The 20,508-nt window shown below is 45.3% G+C and overlaps 1 protein-coding gene across 4 annotated transcripts in view; it reads right to left on the bottom strand.

The window, feature by feature from the left end:
- kcnn1a (potassium intermediate/small conductance calcium-activated channel, subfamily N, member 1a) overlaps nucleotides 1-20,508 on the bottom strand; it is a 44,411-nt gene that overhangs the window by 1,154 nt on the left and 22,749 nt on the right. Inside the window, exons 2-10 of one of the 4 annotated variants that reach the window (XM_030116084.1) lie at nucleotides 19,265-19,738; nucleotides 16,597-16,692; nucleotides 15,592-16,010; nucleotides 14,232-14,240; nucleotides 6,305-6,446; nucleotides 5,193-5,303; nucleotides 4,033-4,160; nucleotides 3,537-3,545; nucleotides 1,456-1,525 (exon numbers count right to left, since the gene is read on the bottom strand). In XM_030116084.1, coding sequence (XP_029971944.1) covers nucleotides 1,456-1,525; nucleotides 3,537-3,545; nucleotides 4,033-4,160; nucleotides 5,193-5,303; nucleotides 6,305-6,446; nucleotides 14,232-14,240; nucleotides 15,592-16,010; nucleotides 16,597-16,692; nucleotides 19,265-19,738 — 1,458 coding nt within the window. The remainder of the gene's footprint in view (nucleotides 1-1,455; nucleotides 1,526-3,536; nucleotides 3,546-4,032; nucleotides 4,161-5,192; nucleotides 5,304-6,304; nucleotides 6,447-14,231; nucleotides 14,241-15,591; nucleotides 16,011-16,596; nucleotides 16,693-19,264; nucleotides 19,739-20,508) is intronic. The other 3 variants (XM_030116087.1, XM_030116085.1, XM_030116088.1) reach the window with 3 other exon arrangements.

Below are 20,508 nucleotides of genomic sequence, written 5' to 3'. Positions count from 1 at the left end.
GCAGCTGCAGCAAAAGCTATCTGCAAGATGTTCCTGTGATGAGACCATCACGATTTCTGACTGCAGAAATAAAATGTGTGTGTGTGTGCATATAGTATGTATGTAAAGAGATGGAAAATACACACAGTGTTCATGCAATTATAGGTGCAGTTAAGAAGTAAAACAACAAAAACTCTTAAAGGTGTCACTCTGTCAGATGAAACACATAATAAACAGGTGTTTCTGTTAAATAGTGTAACTAAGTATTTGAATTTTCTCACTCGTTATGTTATTTACATGTTGCATCCGTTTCTTTAGTGTTGTGAAATTCACGCAGCAGTCACCAGCCGCGTCTAAAAAAATACCTTTACATGCAGAAATCCAAGGGTTGTTTATACACGAGGCTTGAAAAGAGTGCTGTTGAACCGCTGTAAGGTGTGCACAGACAGATCTGCCCACTGAGCCCAGTGAGGGCAGGTAAACACGCATTCGAAGGGCCGGCCTCCCAAAACACACACTGAAGTTCAAATGCCATCCACATCAAATGAAGCAGCGGTCGCACTCGTCCCTTTGAACCTCTTCCTCGGCTCGGACGGGTCAGCCGACGCCGAGACAGACGCTGTTTACAGCGTGAACTCAGGTCCTTCAGGATCCTGAATTTTAAAGTCCGATGGCATGTGCAGTTTGCTTCACAGATTCAGGATTACTGCATATTCATGTCCACAATGGCTCAAAAATCAACAAACCAAAACAAGGACCTGGAGCAGGTTTGGTCATTTACCTCCAGATTACAGTCAGAGGGACGTTGGGGGACTTGAGGGAAAAATTACTTAATTCTGGTGCAAACAGACAAAACCACAGCTCGGTTCCATTTACAGGACACATCCTCATAAATGAATGCACTGAATCTTTACAGAAAAAGATTCTGGGCTCAAATGAGAGAACATAGGTTTTTCAGATGCATTCGCGCCTGTATTCAAATCATCTATACATTCTCCACAACAAAAGCACAGGATTCATTTTGGATAAGAAAAATGAAACAGTAGCAATCAGAGGTGCAAAGGGTATTGGGAATTTGTACTTAAGTGTAACAACTTAAATTTCTAACATAGATACGTTTTAATCACAACTAATTGGACGGTCAAACGAAAGCGACTGGTTTATTTCACCTGTATGAATATCAATGAGTTCAAAGCTCAATTTTCAGAGTAAATCAGTCTGTAAAAAATCTATATAGAAATCCTAAAACAAAATTCCAACTAACAGGTTTCGATACAATAATTCAAATGATGGGCTAAGTCAGTTGTAACTTTTGATTTTGTGAGGAGGAATAAATGATGCACATTGTCTAATTACTGTAGCGTGAGTAGTACTATTTTGATGCTTTGACACCCTGTTGTTGCACAGCGCAGCACAGAAGGCTGTAAACTCTGCCGTTTGAGGGAAAACTTGAATTCCATTCTCTGCGCAACGTACCTTCGCCAGGTCCACCAAGGTGTTCGCCTGATCATTGAGTTTCCTCTGCTCCATCTTCACACTGCGCAGTCTGAGCGAAGGGCAGAGGGAGGCGTAAACAGGAGGAGGAGGAGGGAAGGAGGACGGAGGAGGAAAAGAGGAGGAGGAAGAGGAGGAGGAGGGAATGAGGAAGGACATTTCGCAGGAGCAGAACACAGAGAGGTGGATTGTTTGAGTCATAAGGGGACAGAGAAGATCAATAGAGAGGACAGGAGGAGGAAGAGGAGGAGGAACAACACATCTTTTATCAGGACGCTTCTCTCACTGATGGCATTGGAAAAATAAAAGACATGCATCGTATGATCTGTACATATCTATATGTATACATATGCAGAAATATATATGTATATATATACATATAAGCATTCCTGGTCTTGGTCAATGCAATACCAACCAAAACATGCAAAATCAAGGAAGCATACTGCACTCATCTTCGAAAAGATGCAGGCCGATTTTATCTTGTTCAATCTCTTTATTTTTTAAAATTATGATAACAAGATCTTGTTCTGACTATAGAACACTGCTTGAAGCTGCAGGCAGCAGCGAGTATTTGTGTTTTAATGAGAAATAGTCTTGATACCAGGAGATGATCTTGTTACAACCCCAATAAAAAAAAAAAAAAAATAAAAAAAAAATCTGTTTTCGGCTGAGAGAGGGAAAAAAGGCCTCATTATATTGGGAGGAAAGAACTTTTTTTTTTTAATACTTTAACTTTTTCATCAAGAATGCAATATGCTTCCGTACAATAAAACCTCAAAACCTGTTTGAAATCAAAACATTCCCATCTCTTTCCATCCAAAAGTAAGACGTTGAAAAAAGGAAAAAGATGGCATGCCCTTTGTCAGTGGCCGGACCTCGCCTGGACACACCGGTCATTCACTGCAGCGTGCACGGACCACGGCCGACTCTGAGCGCGACGAACGCGTGCGTCTGCGGGATGTGCACGATGTGCGCAAAATGCCACAGATAAAAGATGGAGCTCGCCAGAAATGCACTGCCTGATGACACTGCCGAACGTAAGGCGACACGGACATGTAGCGATACGGCGGACATGTTTTGTGATGCCATCAACACGGTGCCTCCTTATCGCTAATCAGATACATTAAAGCACAAGTCGGCGCCGAGCCGATGCCAATATCGTGCCATTGTTAGCTGAGGCATCGCATAGCCGTCGCCGGAGTGTGAGAGGGGAAGAATTTCCCTGTTCCGCAAATTATGAGACAGGATGACATCCAAGGGCATTTATTCATGTGCAAATCAGTATATCAGAGCGGAGTGAGCCCGCTCGCTTACGGCTCTATCTCTGTGGGAAACCGTCTGAACTCGTGTGTGTCTGTTTGCTCGGCTTTGTTATCTCTCACGGCTGTCGAAGAAAAGGGGGCTAAAAGCTAAAAGCACTACTTATTAGTGTAGCACAGCGCGAGGACGGTTCCTGTCCTGCAGAAAAAAAAACCAGCGTCTGCGACTTTTTCCTGAGCTTCGTCATCAATATCATGTATGAGTTCGACGTCATATCAGAGAGGAAACAAAGCACAGATCAACAGCAAGCATTTCAGCCTCGGTACACAGGGCGCACTCATGTCAGGAGTGTAGGATGAGTTCTGTGGATGCAGGTTAATATAGTCCGCAGAGCAGCTATATTAATCATGGGCAACATCAATGATCATGAACGGCCAGCTTGCTCATTCTGTGCAAGATGATTTTCATTTTTTTTTTTTGTTTTTTTATTTCAAACCCTCCAAAAGTACTGACACACGTGGTAAAATGTTGATGCTGGTGTGTTTTTTTTCATTCCATTCAAGGGAGAATGGGAGGGAGAGGGAAGTAAATGGAACATTCAGGTAAAGAAAAACCCAAAAAAATAAATAAAAACAAAACAAGTCAGCATCCAGCATTTTTTTTTCTCTCTTTTTTGTGTGTGGTAACAAATGCTTCTTTTCATGCATGTCAAACGCAGACATGGAGAGGAGGAGGAGGAGGAGGAGGAGGAGGAGGATGTTGAGGAAACAGTAGGAGGAGGATACATAGAAGACTCAACTTACTTCTGAGCTCTGCAGTGATAGAGCAAAACAAAGACAGAACACAGTACAGAGTTTTAACCCCACGACATTCACGAAACGAGTGAAACCATTACACTTCTCACTGTAAGCACGGGGCAGAAGAGGGCCGGAGGGAGAAGGGGACGGGGAGGAGGAGGAGGAGGAGGAGGAGGAGGAGGAGGAGGAGGAGGGCGGGGTTCAGAACGACCATTACACTAGTTTGCACTGTGTGTCTGTGAGTTTGGTGAGCCTACTTCTGAGTGTGTGATTGTGTGTGAGCACAGCAATCAAGTGAAATGTAAGCAAACAGTGTAAGTAAAACCAACACTAAGCTACATTTGGGTAATACAGTAACAAGGCAAGTCAGAACACAGCCTGAATATTAGAAACAGTGAAGTAGATAATCCTGGTTACATGTTGTTTTTTTTTCCCTTTGGTCGGCCGGAGCTTCAAGATTCACATTTTCCGTCACATTTTTCACGCGCAGCGCAGGACTTACTGGTGAATGGCTTGGAGAAACTTGCGCTGGTGTTTCCGCACCTTGGCGTGATCTATCTTCTTGACCAGCTTGGTGTGTTTGTAAATGAGCCATGTTTCCCTGAGTACATTGGCAGCTGTGTTCTTTACCTGCGGAGCAACGTGGAGGAAGTTAACGGACGTGACTGTTTTTTTTTCATCCTATCATGAGTATTAATCTCCACACGGCCCGAGCGAGGAGGCTGGACCTGCGGCAAATCAGCAAGTACATTTAAAGAAATGAAAAGAAGCCAATATAAAGCGAAGAAGAGAGTGATAAAAGTGTGAGCCAACACAGGCGACTTTTAAAAGCTTTTTTTCTTTCCCTTAAAAAAAATGACTCAGCAGATTTGCTACTTATGTTTATGACAGTAGAAAACGAGAACAGATTATTCCCAACGAGATGTTTCCCACTGACCTTAGGAAGAGAAATACATTACGGAGAAATGACATTAGGGAGAGAAGATGAGTGCTTTCACAAACTGTGGATTTCTGTTCCCCTCTTGGACCAAATGTAAACCTGCCAGTTGGACATTCGCCTTCTGAATCATCCAGATTACTCAGTTTGAAGAAAACACAAATATCTTGAGATGGAAAACTGCTGACAACCTTAGCTATTTACAACAGATGTATCTAAACTATGTACGGTATATGTACTCGATAGTGAACACGTTCTGTGTGACAGCTCACACTGGGGGTGTGTGGGGGTTTTCTGTGTCCTCCTACAGTTTAAAAATATGAATATGAGGTTAATTGGTGGCTCAAAAGTGCCTGTAGCTGTGTGTGTGTGTGTGTGTTCCTGGTTCTGGTCTGATAGTGATTGAATAAACGTATGCGGGACATGTCAATAAGAGCAGGGAATTGATGTTCCTGGCCTTTCCATGCTGTTTATTGGCCTCTTTTACAGGATGCACGACACGAACCCGGCCATGTTTCTGGGAGCAACTTAAACATTGACGCTTGTAACGTCGATGCTGCTTTTCGCGGTGTAACGACGTCGTGGTCGTGCAGCTGGTGCATCCAGGAATACATAACATTTTTATTATGAGGGAGAAACAAACCTTGATAGCTTTTTTTTTTTTTTTTTCCTATTTCCCACTTTGACGATGTGTTAAATAGATAGCAGGAGACAGCGTGACTCACTCGTTTGCAGAGTTGTGTGTCCATCATGAAGTTGTGGACGTGTTTTTCAGCCTTGGTCAGCTCCAGCTTTCTGGCCACCACTGCAACCACCAGCGCAGTGCAGCCAGCTCCCTGTGAGGACGAGACGGGGCCAGACGACTGGTGAGGGACCGCAGAAACGCAGCGACTAATTCCTAATTTACATCAAACAGTGAGGAGCTTCCATCCGTTTATGAAACAGGAACAAATCTTTCGACGTTTCAGTGGGATCAGTAAAAACATGCAGCAGTAAGTAAACAGAGAGAAAACAGAGACGGATGTGTGATAGTCGTGTGATAGTCGTGGTTCCATTTGTTTCTATCACGGTAATTAATGTGAATTAAGTCTAATCCAGACAGACTCAGCAAAGACAAAAAGTAATGATAAAGTAACCAATACGAACATTAGTTCTATTATTAACCCACTACAAATAAGATAATAATCTGTGGCGTCTCAGCCTTTGATTCTTATCTAGCTTCTTCTTTTAATCTGAAATGGTTAAGAGGTTTTTGGAAATGATGCTGAGTGGATTTTTGATAATTTGGGCATTTATTTGGGTGGAGTTGTTGTGTTCATGTAGCTCTGTTTAAGTCATGTGTTCATACATGTAATACGATGCGTTAATGAAAAACTGGGAGTAAAGAAAGTTCACACTTTAAATAATACACTTTGAGCCACTATTCGTGAAAATGACATCTTTAGTCAAAGTTGACATTATAAACTTGATAATATAGTATTTAATGTTTGTCTCATGTGAAAGCTGAATGCTCAGAAGTTGGATTTTAATCCATCTGACATTTTTCCAATTCCTGCCTGAATGACCATAATGCTGTGAAGTTAAGGTCTTTTTTTTCCTTAATTAACAGCTTTGACTTGAAAGTAACATATAAGAAACATGGCAGCATCAAGCAAAGTTCCCAGATTCACATTGTTTACATGTATTGACTTCCCAGTTAGTCGTGAAATAATGTACAGCAGTGAGGAGACAGAGTTGTGCTTTCTTCGAAGCATACTTTGCAGTAAAGTTGTCCCATAGACTGACGGGGCGGCCGGAGCTGCTCGTGTTATGGTGTGACGAGACCAGAGCAACCTACCATGATCCCTGTGAGCAGACACACGCCTTTCCCGCAGTACGTGTGCGGCACCATGTCCCCGTAGCCAATCGAGAGGAAGGTGATCGAGATGAGCCACATGGCTCCCAGGAAGTTACTGGTCACTTCCTGTTTGTCATGATACCTGAGGTAGCGGAGAAAAGCAGAGGTGGGAGACACACACAGTCAGGAAGGGTGAGCACGCTCTCCTCGCCGCGAGCATGCCGAAGAGCGACATGGTGCCGAGTGTGATCCAAACCAAAGGGGGGGCGGTGCAGGTGGAGGTGGAGGTGGTGTGGGTGGAATAATAGGAAGAAGTCATGACTTCAGGTAAGATGTCTGATCTGCGAATGCCAGGTCAGCACAGAGCATAAATAAATGCACGAAACTGTTTTTTCATTAACAACAATGAAGGAATATTATATTTGCAAAATAACCTTAAATTCCTGCAACTGTGTCACTTTTTACAGAAGTCTAGTGAAATGCTTTGTGACTTTATTGGCGGTGTCTGTTGATGTTGAGATGAGTGATGTGAAGGGACATAAAAAAAAAAAAAAAAAAAATGGGTTCAGCGCCAGATCACTTACTCTGGTCGCGCATTAGCAAAAAAACGTAGCACCGCACGTCCAACCCATTATGACAGATCAACACATTTACATCAATTCATCCAAAAATGCAAAAACTGCTGCATAAAATCACACAATTTTTTTGTCAGTTTGTTGGAAATCATTTTGCGCACGCACGCACACACACACACACACACACACACACACACACACACACACACACGCACACACACACACACGCACACACACACGCACACACACACACACACACACACACACACACAAAAACATCACTTCAAACATGCTGTTTGCTGAAAATAGCTGACAGCCATGCTTGAATTGTCAGTCCAAAAGGGCCCCTCATGTGTATGCAAAGACACTTTCATATTGAGAAAAGAAGACAGCGTACAGAGCTGGATCGAGGATGACATTCCCATACCTTTTTTTTCTTTTTGTTTTCAGCAAGACAAAAGTCCATCACAGAGGCAAATCTGCCTCCTCCACCCACCCTCATTCAACTCGCCTGATTATTCCCAATGGGCTGTCTAGGAGGAGATCAGATAAGGTTTCATTGTGGAGGTAAAAATTAAATATTCATTAAGCACTCTGAGACAACATCTCACTAACATCCTTATGACAAGACAATGTAGATTGAGTCTAATTTCTTGGGGTTTTGTCAAGGCCTTTCTGACGGGGATTCCGGCCGAGCCAATCATGAATGTCCCATGAGTTTGAGCTGTCCGGGAGCGACCCGGCGTGTGGCCTCAAGATGACCGGAACAATCTGCTGTAATGAGGAGTGTACTGACTGCAACTGAAGGCCAGTTTCCTCCAGGACAAACAAACCAGAAAAGATTCTCGCTCCTTCTTCTCCTCCAAGACAGGTCATTGTTATCAAATATCGTGGAATCACTAATCATGCCTTCAAGGAGTTCTTAGGAGACCCACTCTCAAGTTTCTATTCATGCTTGAAGTCAGGGGGAGGGAGGGGGGGGGGGGGGGGGGGGGTCGTAGCTGTGAGCATTTTCTCCCACGAAATGTCAAAAAAGTGTTTGGTCTGTGGGATTCAAGCCGTTTTTCAATGACATGCAGAGAAGCAGTCTGTACAGTACCATGCAGGAGGAAAAAAGATGTCTGCATCCTGCATGCTTCAAAGCCAGTATATTGAGAGCAGGGAAGCAATGAGAAAACCCCAGGTTTTATTCGGAAAGGTAAACCACCTCTGACAAACGCTGCGGCTTTTAGCAGGTGGAGGGGGGAATGCATGTCTTCGCAGACAGGCTCTCGCCTGAAAGCCGTGCGCTAAAGGATTGGATGAGTAACAAAAGAAGAAGCTCATTGAATTTGACACCCCTGTCTCTTTTACCTGCATCCCAACACTTCACCAGCTGCCCTTTGATCGCTGCCAGGGGGCGAAACTTGATCAGCGGGCTAAATATTGTAATTACAAGTGACTAGTATGTTAATTTCATTCATCTTGTCATCAAGGCATGCGGAGAGTGAGTCATGTCTTCAAGGCAGGCAGGAGTGTGCGGCACCTCTCGGCACAGGGAACCAGGTACTGGACTCGTGTTTGGATGTCCCATGAATATGCTTGAAATAGTTTAGAACGTGCCATTGCATCCTGTTTAACTGTGTGTGTGTGTGTGTGTGTGGGGCTGTACGTTTTCATCGCACATGCTCCTTCTCGGCTCTGAAAAACAGCCGCAGACAGCAGTACGGGAACAGAGACAGAGGCAGAATCGGGGAGCTAATCGATGGCGTTTTAAGGCTCTCAATATACTGTGTGGAGTTTTGGAATAGCATGGAGAAGAGCTGGCACCACTTTCAACCTATTCCAGGACCAGAGGTCTATAATGTCAGGAGTCGATGGTTTTATTCCCCACTGTAAAAATCCTCCCTGACAGACACTCACAGCAAACTCCTTATCCCCTAATCGATCACTCAAACCCTTCAGAGTTCAGCCAGTACCCATCCAAGTAATATTCTAAATTACATCTCAATGAAAACTGCACTTCTTTGATGAGCGAGAGGAGAGATTAAAACGTACGAAGGACGTCGGACGGAAGAAGTCAAAAGTTCCCTCCATTAGCGAAACAGGTCGACAAAAAACCCTGACAGCAGCAACGCATCTGCCCTGTTCCCAACATCCATCCTGTGTTATGAGGACTGAACACACCGGGAAACAATTTCCAGTCATTCGGTTTGTTGTCTGATGACCTGAAATGAATTTATACGAATTAAATCAATCAATTAAGAACACATCCTCTATGCACACGCGACAGCAAAGAGCCAGCGTGAATGAGCCACACTTTCCTTTAGCACTACACGCATACACATGCGCGCGCCTGCACGCCCTCACACACACACACTCGCACATGAACGCTGGCACTCTCACACACACATTAATTTGAATTTCCGATAAAAACAGCAATATGTGATAATTCTGCACTACATAAATTAACACGAATGTACTATAAGTGGGCTTCAGTCTCACTTCCAAGAGAAATCGTATCAAATCAGCATTTCCGTTTGCTTTTCGAAACCAAAAAATGTGTAATTCTTACAACTGAATCCTCTTCATGTGAATGAAATCTGCAGAGCACCGTCAGGACGTTCATGTGAAGAGAGCAGTTTGGATTTCACACTGATGACTTTTACCACTATGCTCTGTGTCCCAAAGACAAACACAGGCTTTAAAAGGAGGAGAGACATGTAAAACCAGTTTTCTTCACAATTAATTACATTTCAAACTTCCTATCAGAGGACCACAACCCTGCTTCTGTGTGTGAGAGAGAGAGAGAGTGTGTGTGTGTGTGTGTGTGTGTGTGTGTGTGTGTGTGTGTGTGTGTGTGTGTGTGTGCTCCTCCACCAGGCAGCTCCTCCAGCACAGCAGAGGATTTCCTTCACACTGAAAAGCTTCTGCTTAACATTCTGCAGCTATCGCCCGCATACAGTAGCAGCACAGCCTCACCAAACCCCCCCCCCCCCCCCCCCCCCCCCCCCCCCCCCCCCACCCACCCCTCCCCGCCGTGAGAAGCCCAAATTAAAAAGATCTCTGTGTTTGAAGTGCTGGTCTTATTGATAGGAATGAGTCGGAGCGCTGGCTGTGATTGCATGGGGACAAATATGTGGGGATGTTCCTCTGGCAGAGTGCTCGCTGCAGTAAACATGAGCAGATTAAACACAAATGATGACCTAATTGAAACAAAAAAAAAAAAAAAGAGTTTTTTCTACAGAACAGCCAATATGCAAAGCAGGGTAGGGAGCAAGCGGCAGCAGCAGCAACCTCCAAGTGGACTCTGTCGATTTTATCTCGAGTGTATGATCTTACACTTTGAAGATATAAGGAAAAAAAAGGCAATAATTCTTTATATAATTCTACGGATGTGACAATCATCATCATTCACCTCCAGATACAATTATTGATGATTGTATCCAAGAAATGCAGTAATGGTTCTTAAATAATTATAAAAGAAGAAAAGTAGTGATGCTAAATAAAAAGCATGGCCGTTACAGAAAGATGGAGGACCCTGTAAAAAGTTCCCATCGGGTTCAAGTGCACGTCTCTTTAACGCCGATCTCTGGGAGAGAAGTTACACTGAACCGCCGATGCCGACGTTTATTTTTAATTCAGTTTGTTGCAATAAGAAAGTGGCGCGACGCTGCGAATCACGGCGGAGCAAAACAGCGACCTGTTGGTAAAGCCAGCAGACGCACAGTGGAAACTACCAGAGTGTAAAATCACCTGGAGAAAAACAAGAATCACAAACTCACAGAATCGGTTCAGTTTACTCTCACTTTTCTTATCGCGCTCTTTTTTTGTTGTTGTTGTTTTGCTCTTTGCAGTTAAAACTGAAAGGTCTCAACATGCGTCAAGCTAATTGACACAGTTACATCCACCTCAGGATGTCGTTGACTTTTAATTCCTTCACTCATCATCTTCTGCCTGCACCAGCAGAAGAATGATTTCTGTCTAAATACCCGCAAATGAGCGTGGAAACTCACTCCAGTGACAATAACATTTCGGAATGGTCCGTCATTCCGACTGCAGAACCAGCTCCTCCTGCAGGAAGTCAAACACTAACTTTCTTTGCCTGTACTCTTTTCTTGTAGGTCAGCGAAAAAAGAAAAAAATTTACATCCAGTGTAGGAAAAGGAAGGAGATGCACCTAAAGGATAAAACATGCAGAGGGGGAAAAAAATTTGCAGCCATCTTCATCTCCTGGCTTTGTGCCAGAGTTCAGCTCCGTTCGGTGAATTCTTAAACACGCCCGGGCAGCCGAGGGGCTCAAAGTCACCGCGACTCTTCGTCTGGAAATCAGACATGGAGGAGCGGCAGGTCTCGCAAGTCGCGCTGTAAATGTGCTTTTTGTGCTGGTTAACATCACTGTAACCCAACGGGATGTTGCTAAACGCACTTTGAAACATCCTGCGTGTTTGTGCTTCATGTGTAGAAAAGAAGACAGCTTATTGAGAGCGTACTGAAAACCAGCTCCACATCGTCCCCACATCATGTTAAAAAAAAAAGGTATTCCTCTTCCAGAAATATTATGCTCCATTTGTTGCACGATATGGGGCATCCGACCTTCAGGGGACACACACACACACACACACACACACACAGACACACACACACACACACACGCACACACATTTCAGTGTGAGCACCACCTCCGCTGCCAGCTCAGCACACCTCAGCACTTCCTTTCATCCTCCCAGTCGTCCCACAACGCCGCGTCTGGCTGCTCGCTAGAACTAACTGCCTCTTTATCCACAACCAGGGAAGCCATGAAACAAACGGCAACTTAAAACTGGCCGTTACTGGTTTTCTACCTGTGTCTTTACTTTTCTGTGACACATCAGGTCTCGCTTCGGAGTTACCACGAGTCTCATCACTGAGTCGGTGAAGCGAAACGACTCTTCAGAATCAGATCCCTTCAAAGGAAAACTGTTCAAGTAGATTGGCAGGAGTGCTTCAGCTCAGTTTTCATTCTTTAAATCTCATTTGTAGTTCGAGGGCATATGATTTTGCAGTAAAAAAAAAAATCTCAATATTCTGTACATCTAATAAGTGTCTTTTATCGCTACTTTTTTTCTGTAGGCTGGACAAAAAGACTGAAATTCATTGAGATGAAGTGATTTCAATGACATTATCTCTGTCTTGAAATCAAACAGGCACTGTTTGTTATCTCCTACTTCCTTTATCGCATTTTAATCAACAGTAACTTAAAGCAAACAATCGCATTTCTTCATTTCCTGGAGCGATTTGCACCAAGAGGCTGGAAAAGGCTCGGGCCTGAATATTTCATGTGAACCTGCGGTTGGTGTTAGAAAGTTCAAGTTGCAGCGGTGTGAATTCCTCTGGTTAGACACTCGGACAGCTTGTTCTTGCCTCGGCTGTTTGTATCTGGTGGCTAAGCGATGACACACACAGTCCGGCCGTGGGTGTCGCTGACTCGTAACTCAAGCCTGACGATCTGCCGCTGCGCTCGGAGGGAAAGTCGGCTAAACTTTCCGAGAGCCCGTGTTTTGTTTTTTTTTAACGTAGCCTGCAGGTGTTCGCCGGAGACGGCGCGCTAACATCGCCTCAGAATAAAGCATTTTGTTGGAGATAGCAGAGTCAGAACAGGAGAGGAAGAGAATTAGGTAACAGTTAAAGAGGGGAGAAAGGAGCGAGAAGAAACCAGGGAGGCAGGCAGAGGCATGCATGCGAGTGTGTAACGGAGTTTTGGGCTGGATTAGGCCTGCTTGTTATGGATAAAGAAAGGCAAAGGGACGGGGAATCAGTAGTGGATGAGGAGAAACTGCAGAGCATGCCACGTTAGATGGATACAGTAGGAGATCTGCACAGGATCAGTCAGGAGTAAGAGAGAGAGGGAGGGAGCGTTCCAGCAGCGAGGGAGAAGCCAAAAGAGCTCCGCTAAGGAGCTTAGTTGAGGTAGGTTAGCTCTGAAGATTGGCTGTATCAAGAACGAGGGGAAAGGGGGGGGGGGGGGGGGGCAGTGGCCAGCGTTCAGTCCGTCTACTGGAACATTAGCATCTCTCCCGTCTCCGCCCTCCCTCCACCCCTCTCCGGCTCCCCGGTTGTGTGTCTTTCATTCCCCCCATCTAGGCGTCTTCCAGGTAGACTCCGTGTTCGTCCAATCTCACACCGTGCTGCCCTTCCGTTTAGCCAGCAGCGTGGTCGATGTGACGGCGTGACGGGGAATTTAACAGGAGACACAAGTCACACACAGCACTTCAGGAAACAAGCGCCTCTTTTTTTTTGTGTGTTTTTGTTTTTGTTTTTTGTTTTTTTTTTCTTTTTTTGGTAAATTGAAATGATGGGATTGAAAAGTAAACATGAACACGAGCATGCTGTTTCACTGTTTACTAAAGGAGGAGGGAAGGGAGAGACAATAGGCTTATGGAAGCAAACAGAAACTGGAGACACTGCATTCAACACAGAACGGACTCCTGTCTCAAAGGTGTCTCCGTTGAAGTGTGCAGCGATGGAAAGCGATGCTCTCATTTACCCTCCATACTTTAAATCGCAAACGACTAATTCCTTGTTCCTGGCAGTCGAGTACCCACACCCCGGATCACACTGGCCTTCACTAGCTCCACAGCTAGTACTCAAACTAGTTCTCTTCTTGGATACTCAGACCATCTTTTGGTGGCAAAACCAAAAAAAGCAAAAAACAAACTGTCTTCGTCTTCAGAGAAAACTCTTTTAGGTAGAAGCAACAAAAGTCTGCGGAAAACCATTATAACACTGTTCAATTAATTTTGTGAAGGGAGACACATAATGAGATGGTAATGTGTGAACACAAAGAACAGAGAGGCTTTCGCTCCTCAAAAATCTTTGGAGTTGCTGCTAAACAGACTATGGATCTATAACAATTGCATAAGGAGAGGGAGAGGAAAAATGAGAAAAGACAAATTGCCCTCTGGCAGACTCGTGAAGGAGACTTGAAGGAGTTGCTCCATTTTAGCATGAATCTCCTCCTCCTCCTCCTCCTCCTCCTCCTCCTCCTCGTCCTCCTCCAGCTTCCACCAAGCCGACACACAACAGTTAGCAAAGAGACGCTTGCTTCAAAGTGCTGTTCACACCGTCGATCTCCGCTGTGCTCCTACAGCCACTAGAAATCTGGTTTCCTCAGCAGAAGAACGGCGCCGCTTCGACGCCATCTTCGGGGCCTACGTCCTAATTCTGCTTCGCGCCTTCTGAGTTCAAAAAAAGGTGAATTTGGATTCAGAGGGGCTGCCCCTTCCCCCCACTCCCACCCCCCACCCTCCAACCCGACTCAGGGCAGCAGTGGCGCCAGCTCAGTGAAAAAAATGGGAAGTTGGTTTTTCCACGGCTAGAGAACGAGGACTCACATGGTATCCCTACGGAGCAGCATAGTGGGGAAATAGAAAGTACAACAAAACATTATACAAACACGCACGCACACACACACACACCTACATGTGCATGCATGTGCCCATCCAAAGTAACACACAAAACATACAAACACAAATCTGCCTGAGTGGACGAGTCGTCCTGAAACCGGAGCTAAAAGACTGAACATGCACCAGTCGTGGAAAGTCTGAATGAACTCTGAGTTCCAGGCTGAACCTGGAACCTGCTGAGTCAGGCATGTGCTGTTTCTTCCTGTTTTATGAGTGAAAGGGCCCAACTTTCAGCCAGTTTAGACCACGAGTCAGAAAAAGAGATTAAAAGCTGCCCCTGTGTTGGTTTGTGCATTCGGTTAAACACTCCCATCACTGTTACGCCTCATTACTTCAGAGATGACTGACTTAATAGGGTTTAAATCCATCAGCCAGTTATTGGAGGTGCTGAAGGTCTGACGGGATCCAGGGTCGGGTGTGAGAACGGGGAGGTTAGTGGCATGTTAACATGGAGGTAGTTAAGAGGAGGGGGGGGCGGGGAGGGAGGGGGGAGGGGCTTAGTAAGAGCAGGCAAAGGGAAAACATTCTGCATCAGTAGGCAGGACCCGGCTGGAAGGGCGAAAGAAAAGCTTTCCTCTGACCGGACACTTGACTGTTGCACATGTACAGTAGCATATCTGGTTTGACAAGCAGTGCCGCTATAGATCCGCCACCCTAGTCAAGCCCCCCCCCCCTCCACACCGACTACGCAGAAATGGCTTTAAAACATCAAAGCTAGCATTAACGGCTCATTTCCCTATGCAAATGCGAAGCGAGAACGCAAGAGAAAGCTTTTCATTCCTCCCTGCCTCTTTCATTTTTCAGTGAGAATCATTGCTGCCCCCTTGAGACGGAGCCCGATGCGCAGTTTTGGGTAGAAAACGGGTTAGGGGATCCTGGGGGCTGCTCCGCATTACCAAAACAAACCATTCAGCAAACAAACAATTAGACGCTCATGAATTATGGACAAGCCGTCTAAAATAGCGATAAAAACAAGGAGTGGGAAAGTGGTGGAGCGAGCGCTGAGCTAATGGAACGTATGTCGGGGTGTTTCCAAAGGCGCGGTACGTGGGAGCACCGGCGCACGCCTGGAGCGTCTGCACGGAACCTGTCCTGACGACTCGTGGACGGTTGCAGGTGAGCGACAGAAACAAAAGCGACACTGAGAAGCATGGGACAAAAAAAAAAACCAGACAGGAGCGACAGGAGTAAAGGTGCCTAGTAATCCACAGCGCACGCCGGCGCGTCGGCCATTTTGTTTGGTCGGCGTGAACCCAGCAACATCCGTTATTCACGACCCCGTGTTTACCTCTCGCAGACACGCACAGTCCATGCAGCAATGATCCAGGAGGATATACTGAACACCAGCAGGACCGTTCCCGGACAGATGGTCATGAGGGTCTTCATGACGAAGCGCGTGTTGAAGTTGATCTTGTTGAGGGCGCCGATGCTGCGGGACGACGCGTCCGTGAACAGCTTGCTGTGGAGCAGCATGACCCTGCCGATCAGGTAGAGTCTCAGGAACATGGGGATGGAGAGGATGATGTCCACGTCCGCGTCGGCCACCGACGGCGTGTAGGTGAAGGCCAGCCGCGCCGTCCACGTGAAGACGTACTGGCCCGGGATGGGGTGGATGGCGCACACCAGCAGCTCCAGCACGATGAAGAAGATCCGCTCATAAGTCATGGCTATCCTCCAATCGTCCGCACCGTTGTCGACCATAAAGAGCTGGAGGAGAAAGCGGACGAGGGAAAAGAACGCTCAGATTTCACTTTCGAACTTCGAGTCATAATTCTTTTCTTGAATTATAAGTCTGTTACGTATAACCTGCGCCCATGGTTTTGGCAACAAACTTATTTCATAATTTTAACTTTTGATCCTCTAATTATTTCTTTTAAACATAATTTATTTTCAAAAATTGAAAGGGAAAAAAAAAAATCCTGTTTGAAAACGGCGTCGCTCTGACCTCCAGATCAGCCACACTGTTGTCTGCTCTTCGACATTTTACATTTCTTCTCAAGAAGTAAATAATTTAAGAACATTTAAAAGCAGGGGGGTCATTCTGACGAATCCAACAGAAACAACTTCTAACACTTTTCTGGATCTGTGTTACAGATCGGCTGTATCATGTTTTTTTGTATGTAAGCTGCGGTACGGTCATAGTTTTATTCATCAAGCCTAATTGATCAAATATTTTTAAATTATTTCTCATATTTAACCTTTACTATCCCCGTTTCTCTTTACAGTGATGTTATCATCATCCCTTCTGTAAAATAACCACAATAAAGCTTTTTTCCCCCAGCAGAAAACTCACCTGGATTTCCCGGGCATGGTACATTATTATAAGTCCAAGCAATATAACAGTGGAAAGGCTGATAAGGCATTTCAGTGCAAATGAGTATGAAGATTCCTGCGGTGAGAGAAAAGGACATTAAAAAAATAGATTAGAAAAAATATCCAAGGTAAATTAGTGAACACATTTTATTGGCTTACATGCAAGATTATTGCATTTACAGGAGGTAGAGGCAAATTAAAGGTAAACAACTGCTTTTATTCATCGAACTGTTTCTGCATTATCAGTACTCCACACCCTGCAACGTGTGGAATAAATGTTTGCACCTACGCAGTAGAGCAGGTGCACACTGAGTCGGGGTGGAGCTCGTATTGGGATTCCACGCACAAACGGCGCAGCTGCAGGTGGAGGTGCAGCCTGAAATTATCTGCGGACTCTGTTCCCTACAATCTAAACTACCAATTAATCAAATCCCGGCACTAACAGGAGGACTTTCCGCCTAATGGTAGGGGCAAAAAAAATGAAAAAGGCAACACTAGCATTAACAAGCGGGGGCCGCCGCACTGAGCATTGCTGGTGATGAATAGACCAGCTGGATGTTTGCGCCGCACTGCTGTTTGTGTTTGTGTGTGTGTGTGTGTGTGTGTGTGTACACTATAGATCTAGGAATGAATGAAATCCCGTACTACTTAAATCCCCTTTCTATCTATGTTGGTAAAATGCCAGCTGATGAATCGATTTAACAGCCGTGGCGTAAAAACGATCACAAATGCTAAAAAAACAACAGGTAGAAATATTAATTATCATCAGTGAGGCGACAGTCACAGCTACTTAATATTAATTCGTCCTTCGTCGGTCCACATTAAAAATATATTTTTAGCTGTCAACTAGATTGCTTTGCCCCTCAGGTCGGCCGCATGTTCTCAAGACGTTCTAATGTCTTAAATTGTTTTGAGAAGTCCCCGGTGAAATAACATTGAGTAAACCAATTAATCCACCTGCCAGAGGTTCAAGGATTTTTCGGTCCCAGAGCTCACTGCCTCTTAACGTATTCCCCTCCTTCAGGGCCCAGAAAACCTTGACTGAGCCGGGAGTGTCTCACTCTGCGGCGTGACGTGAGCCGGCGCCATGTGGGAGGGGCCACTCAGAGGCGGCGGGTCATTTCCATTCCAGCTGAGGTCCGCTTGATGAATGGACTGAGGCCCGCTCGGTAACAGTCACAGACAAATCTATTGACTTTCTTAAAACCCCATAAATCATCCTATGGATTGCCCCGCCGACTCACTATATCTTGCAGATGCACTCGCACATGTGTAATGAAAAGCCCGTTTGGAAATGCAGCGGAGGTGAAGGGTTTGAGAGTCCACTGTTCACATCGACTCCACAGCACCGCTGGGGCTTTCCACCAGACTTATCTGACTCATGAAAAAAAAAAAAAAAAAAATAGCCCAAAACTTGGTTTGATGGTTTAAAAAAGATTATTAGCATGCTAATCTTGTGTTTAGCGGTGCGCCGCAGACCTCCGAGTCGTGTTACTTGTTTTCCTGTTGTGGTTTGACCTCATTTTGCCGCCGGTTAAATCCTTAGTTCACCTCAGGGGGGACGAGTAAAATAAAAAAGAAACCAAGGGAAGTCAAAACACGCCTAATATCATGTATTCTGCAGTAATTGCAAGGATTTTAAAAGTGCAGATTGAAACCTGCAGTGATTCAAACCTGTGTCTTCCTACCTCACGGTCAAGATCATGAAAATGCACAAATTCAAGAATCTACTGGCTTCATTTTCAGTTTCTGTTCATGTATAATGACAAGATTTAAATACACATGCTCAGCTAAAGAGGAACAACTCAGAGCTGGTAACAATAGTAAACTATCCGTGCTCTGTGAAGCTAAACATGAAAACCTATTCTCATTGAGGTTTTGCTCGCTCCAGAGACGGATCCCTGTTCATGTCTTGCAGTACGCCGGTGTCAACTCGCAGGTTTGCAGCTCAGTAAACACCGACATGGAGCGCCTTGAGTGTGAGGAGTGAAGGATGCTCTTCCCTGAAGTGTCACACACCAGAAATGACTGGTTGACAGAAAAGTCAAGGGTGGCCACAGCGACCCTGCAGCCAAAACTACCTGTCCTTGCTCAAGGGTGCCTCTTGTTTCCAGGGGCTTTGTGCGTCATTCCCTCCAGGATTTGAGTAAATGTTACAGTCTGAGACATCTGGAACTTTATTGCTGCATTTCATTTTCACAGACCTCTCTCTTCATCTCTCCTTAATGTCTTAATGTCTTTCGTTCTTTTTTTTTATCCCTTTTTTGGCTCGGTCCTCCATTCTCCACGCCACAATAACACCATTAGCGGAATCAGTCTTTTCTGTATGTAAAACTCAGGAGGCCGTAATTAAAATCTGACAGAAATTACTAAACGGAAAATTTATAAAGGCCGAATCAGTTTTATCGGAATAAAGCGACTATTAGTCACTGTGCAGATCACATGACATGCCTTTTTATTTGTGTTTGAGCAATATTCCCAATAGCTTTGTTAGATAATGTACGTCAGTGTCTGTGCTAATAATCACTCTTCATAGAAGTGGCAGCTGCCAATCCCACACAGCTCAAGCCGTAACAATGGCGATGACAACAAACAGCATCCCACACATGCATCACACACACACACACACACACACACCAACAGCCCACCTTAGTGTAAACCCCCCATGACAGCTCCGTCTCTGTCACCATGACGACGATCCCAAACATCCCGAAGATGAGCGCGTAATCGCTCAGCCGCTTCCGCTTCTCGAACAGCGCCCTCCGGTGGCCGAGCTTGTAGCCAATGTCCCTGTTCTTCTTCTGGGGAGCCCTGCCCCCGCTGCGCCGGCTGCCCTCCCGGACCAGGCTCTCGTTGGACGCCTTGCTGGGGTCTTCGCCGCCGTTGCCCTTGGACACCACCACCTCCAGGCCGGAGCTGTGCAGCGTCTGCAAGGGCTGCGTCTCCGAGTCGAGCTCCGCGAGGTTGCGGCGCGACGAGGACGCCAGGCTGCCCACTAGTGGTCTCACCACGCCGCCATTGAACTTGCAGGTGTTCATGGCTATCTGAGGGAGTCGGCCACAGCTCTCAGAGAGGGAGGGCTTGGATCCAGCATGGCTCAGCTTCTTCTGCTCAGTAGTGGCCTGTGAACAGGAAGGAAAAGAATAAATACAATACTATCACAACACGAAAAAAAAAAGGGTGTAAGAACTGTCAGTGGGCTGAAGAGACACACACAGGTTTGGACTTTAAATAGAGCATTGATGTGGGAGTAGCATCTCTGCAGCTCTGGAGAGGGCACAGAGAGGGAAAGATCTTGCAAAACAATTTTGGTTATAAAAGCGGACAGATTTAGTGCTCAGCAGGACGTGTGTCCAAACATACAGTATGAATCAAAATAGCAAGGAGTTCTTCTTTGATAGTCCCAAATACCGACTCCCCTCTTTCCTCTGAGCGGAGATCTGTATGTTCATTAGCAGCAGCTCCAGCCTGTTTGTAAGGGATGAAAAATACAATTCCTCTGTTAGAAAATAGTCAGAATCTCCTTGATGTTGGTTTTTAGGTTGGTGTATAACATATAGCACGTTGCGGCATTTTCCCCCCAAGAAAAAGGCATCAGAACTGGGCAGCTCAAAAACAAATGAATTATAAATGCGGTTTGATGTATAAATAAAACCATATAACCAATAGTGGACCCTACAAAGTGCAGAAAATTGAATCTTTGCACGGCACAAATTCAGATATGAATGATTAATGGTTGGTATGACCCTGTTTCCTGTCAGACAAACACTCTTCCCCCTGCAGAGACGTGCAGCTTGTGCCACAAAAGAGATAAGAGAGGACAAAAACGTGGACCCTCTCAAATCAGGCGTGCCAAAGAGCTTCCCATTATTTTAATGGGAAAACAAAAGAC

This window comes from Salarias fasciatus, chromosome 18 (assembly GCF_902148845.1).
Source record: "Salarias fasciatus chromosome 18, fSalaFa1.1, whole genome shotgun sequence".
NCBI classification, from domain to species: domain Eukaryota; kingdom Metazoa; phylum Chordata; class Actinopteri; order Blenniiformes; family Blenniidae; genus Salarias; species Salarias fasciatus.
The sequence above is the reverse complement of the archived record's forward strand: the minus strand, read 5'-3'. Positions and strand labels throughout refer to the sequence as shown.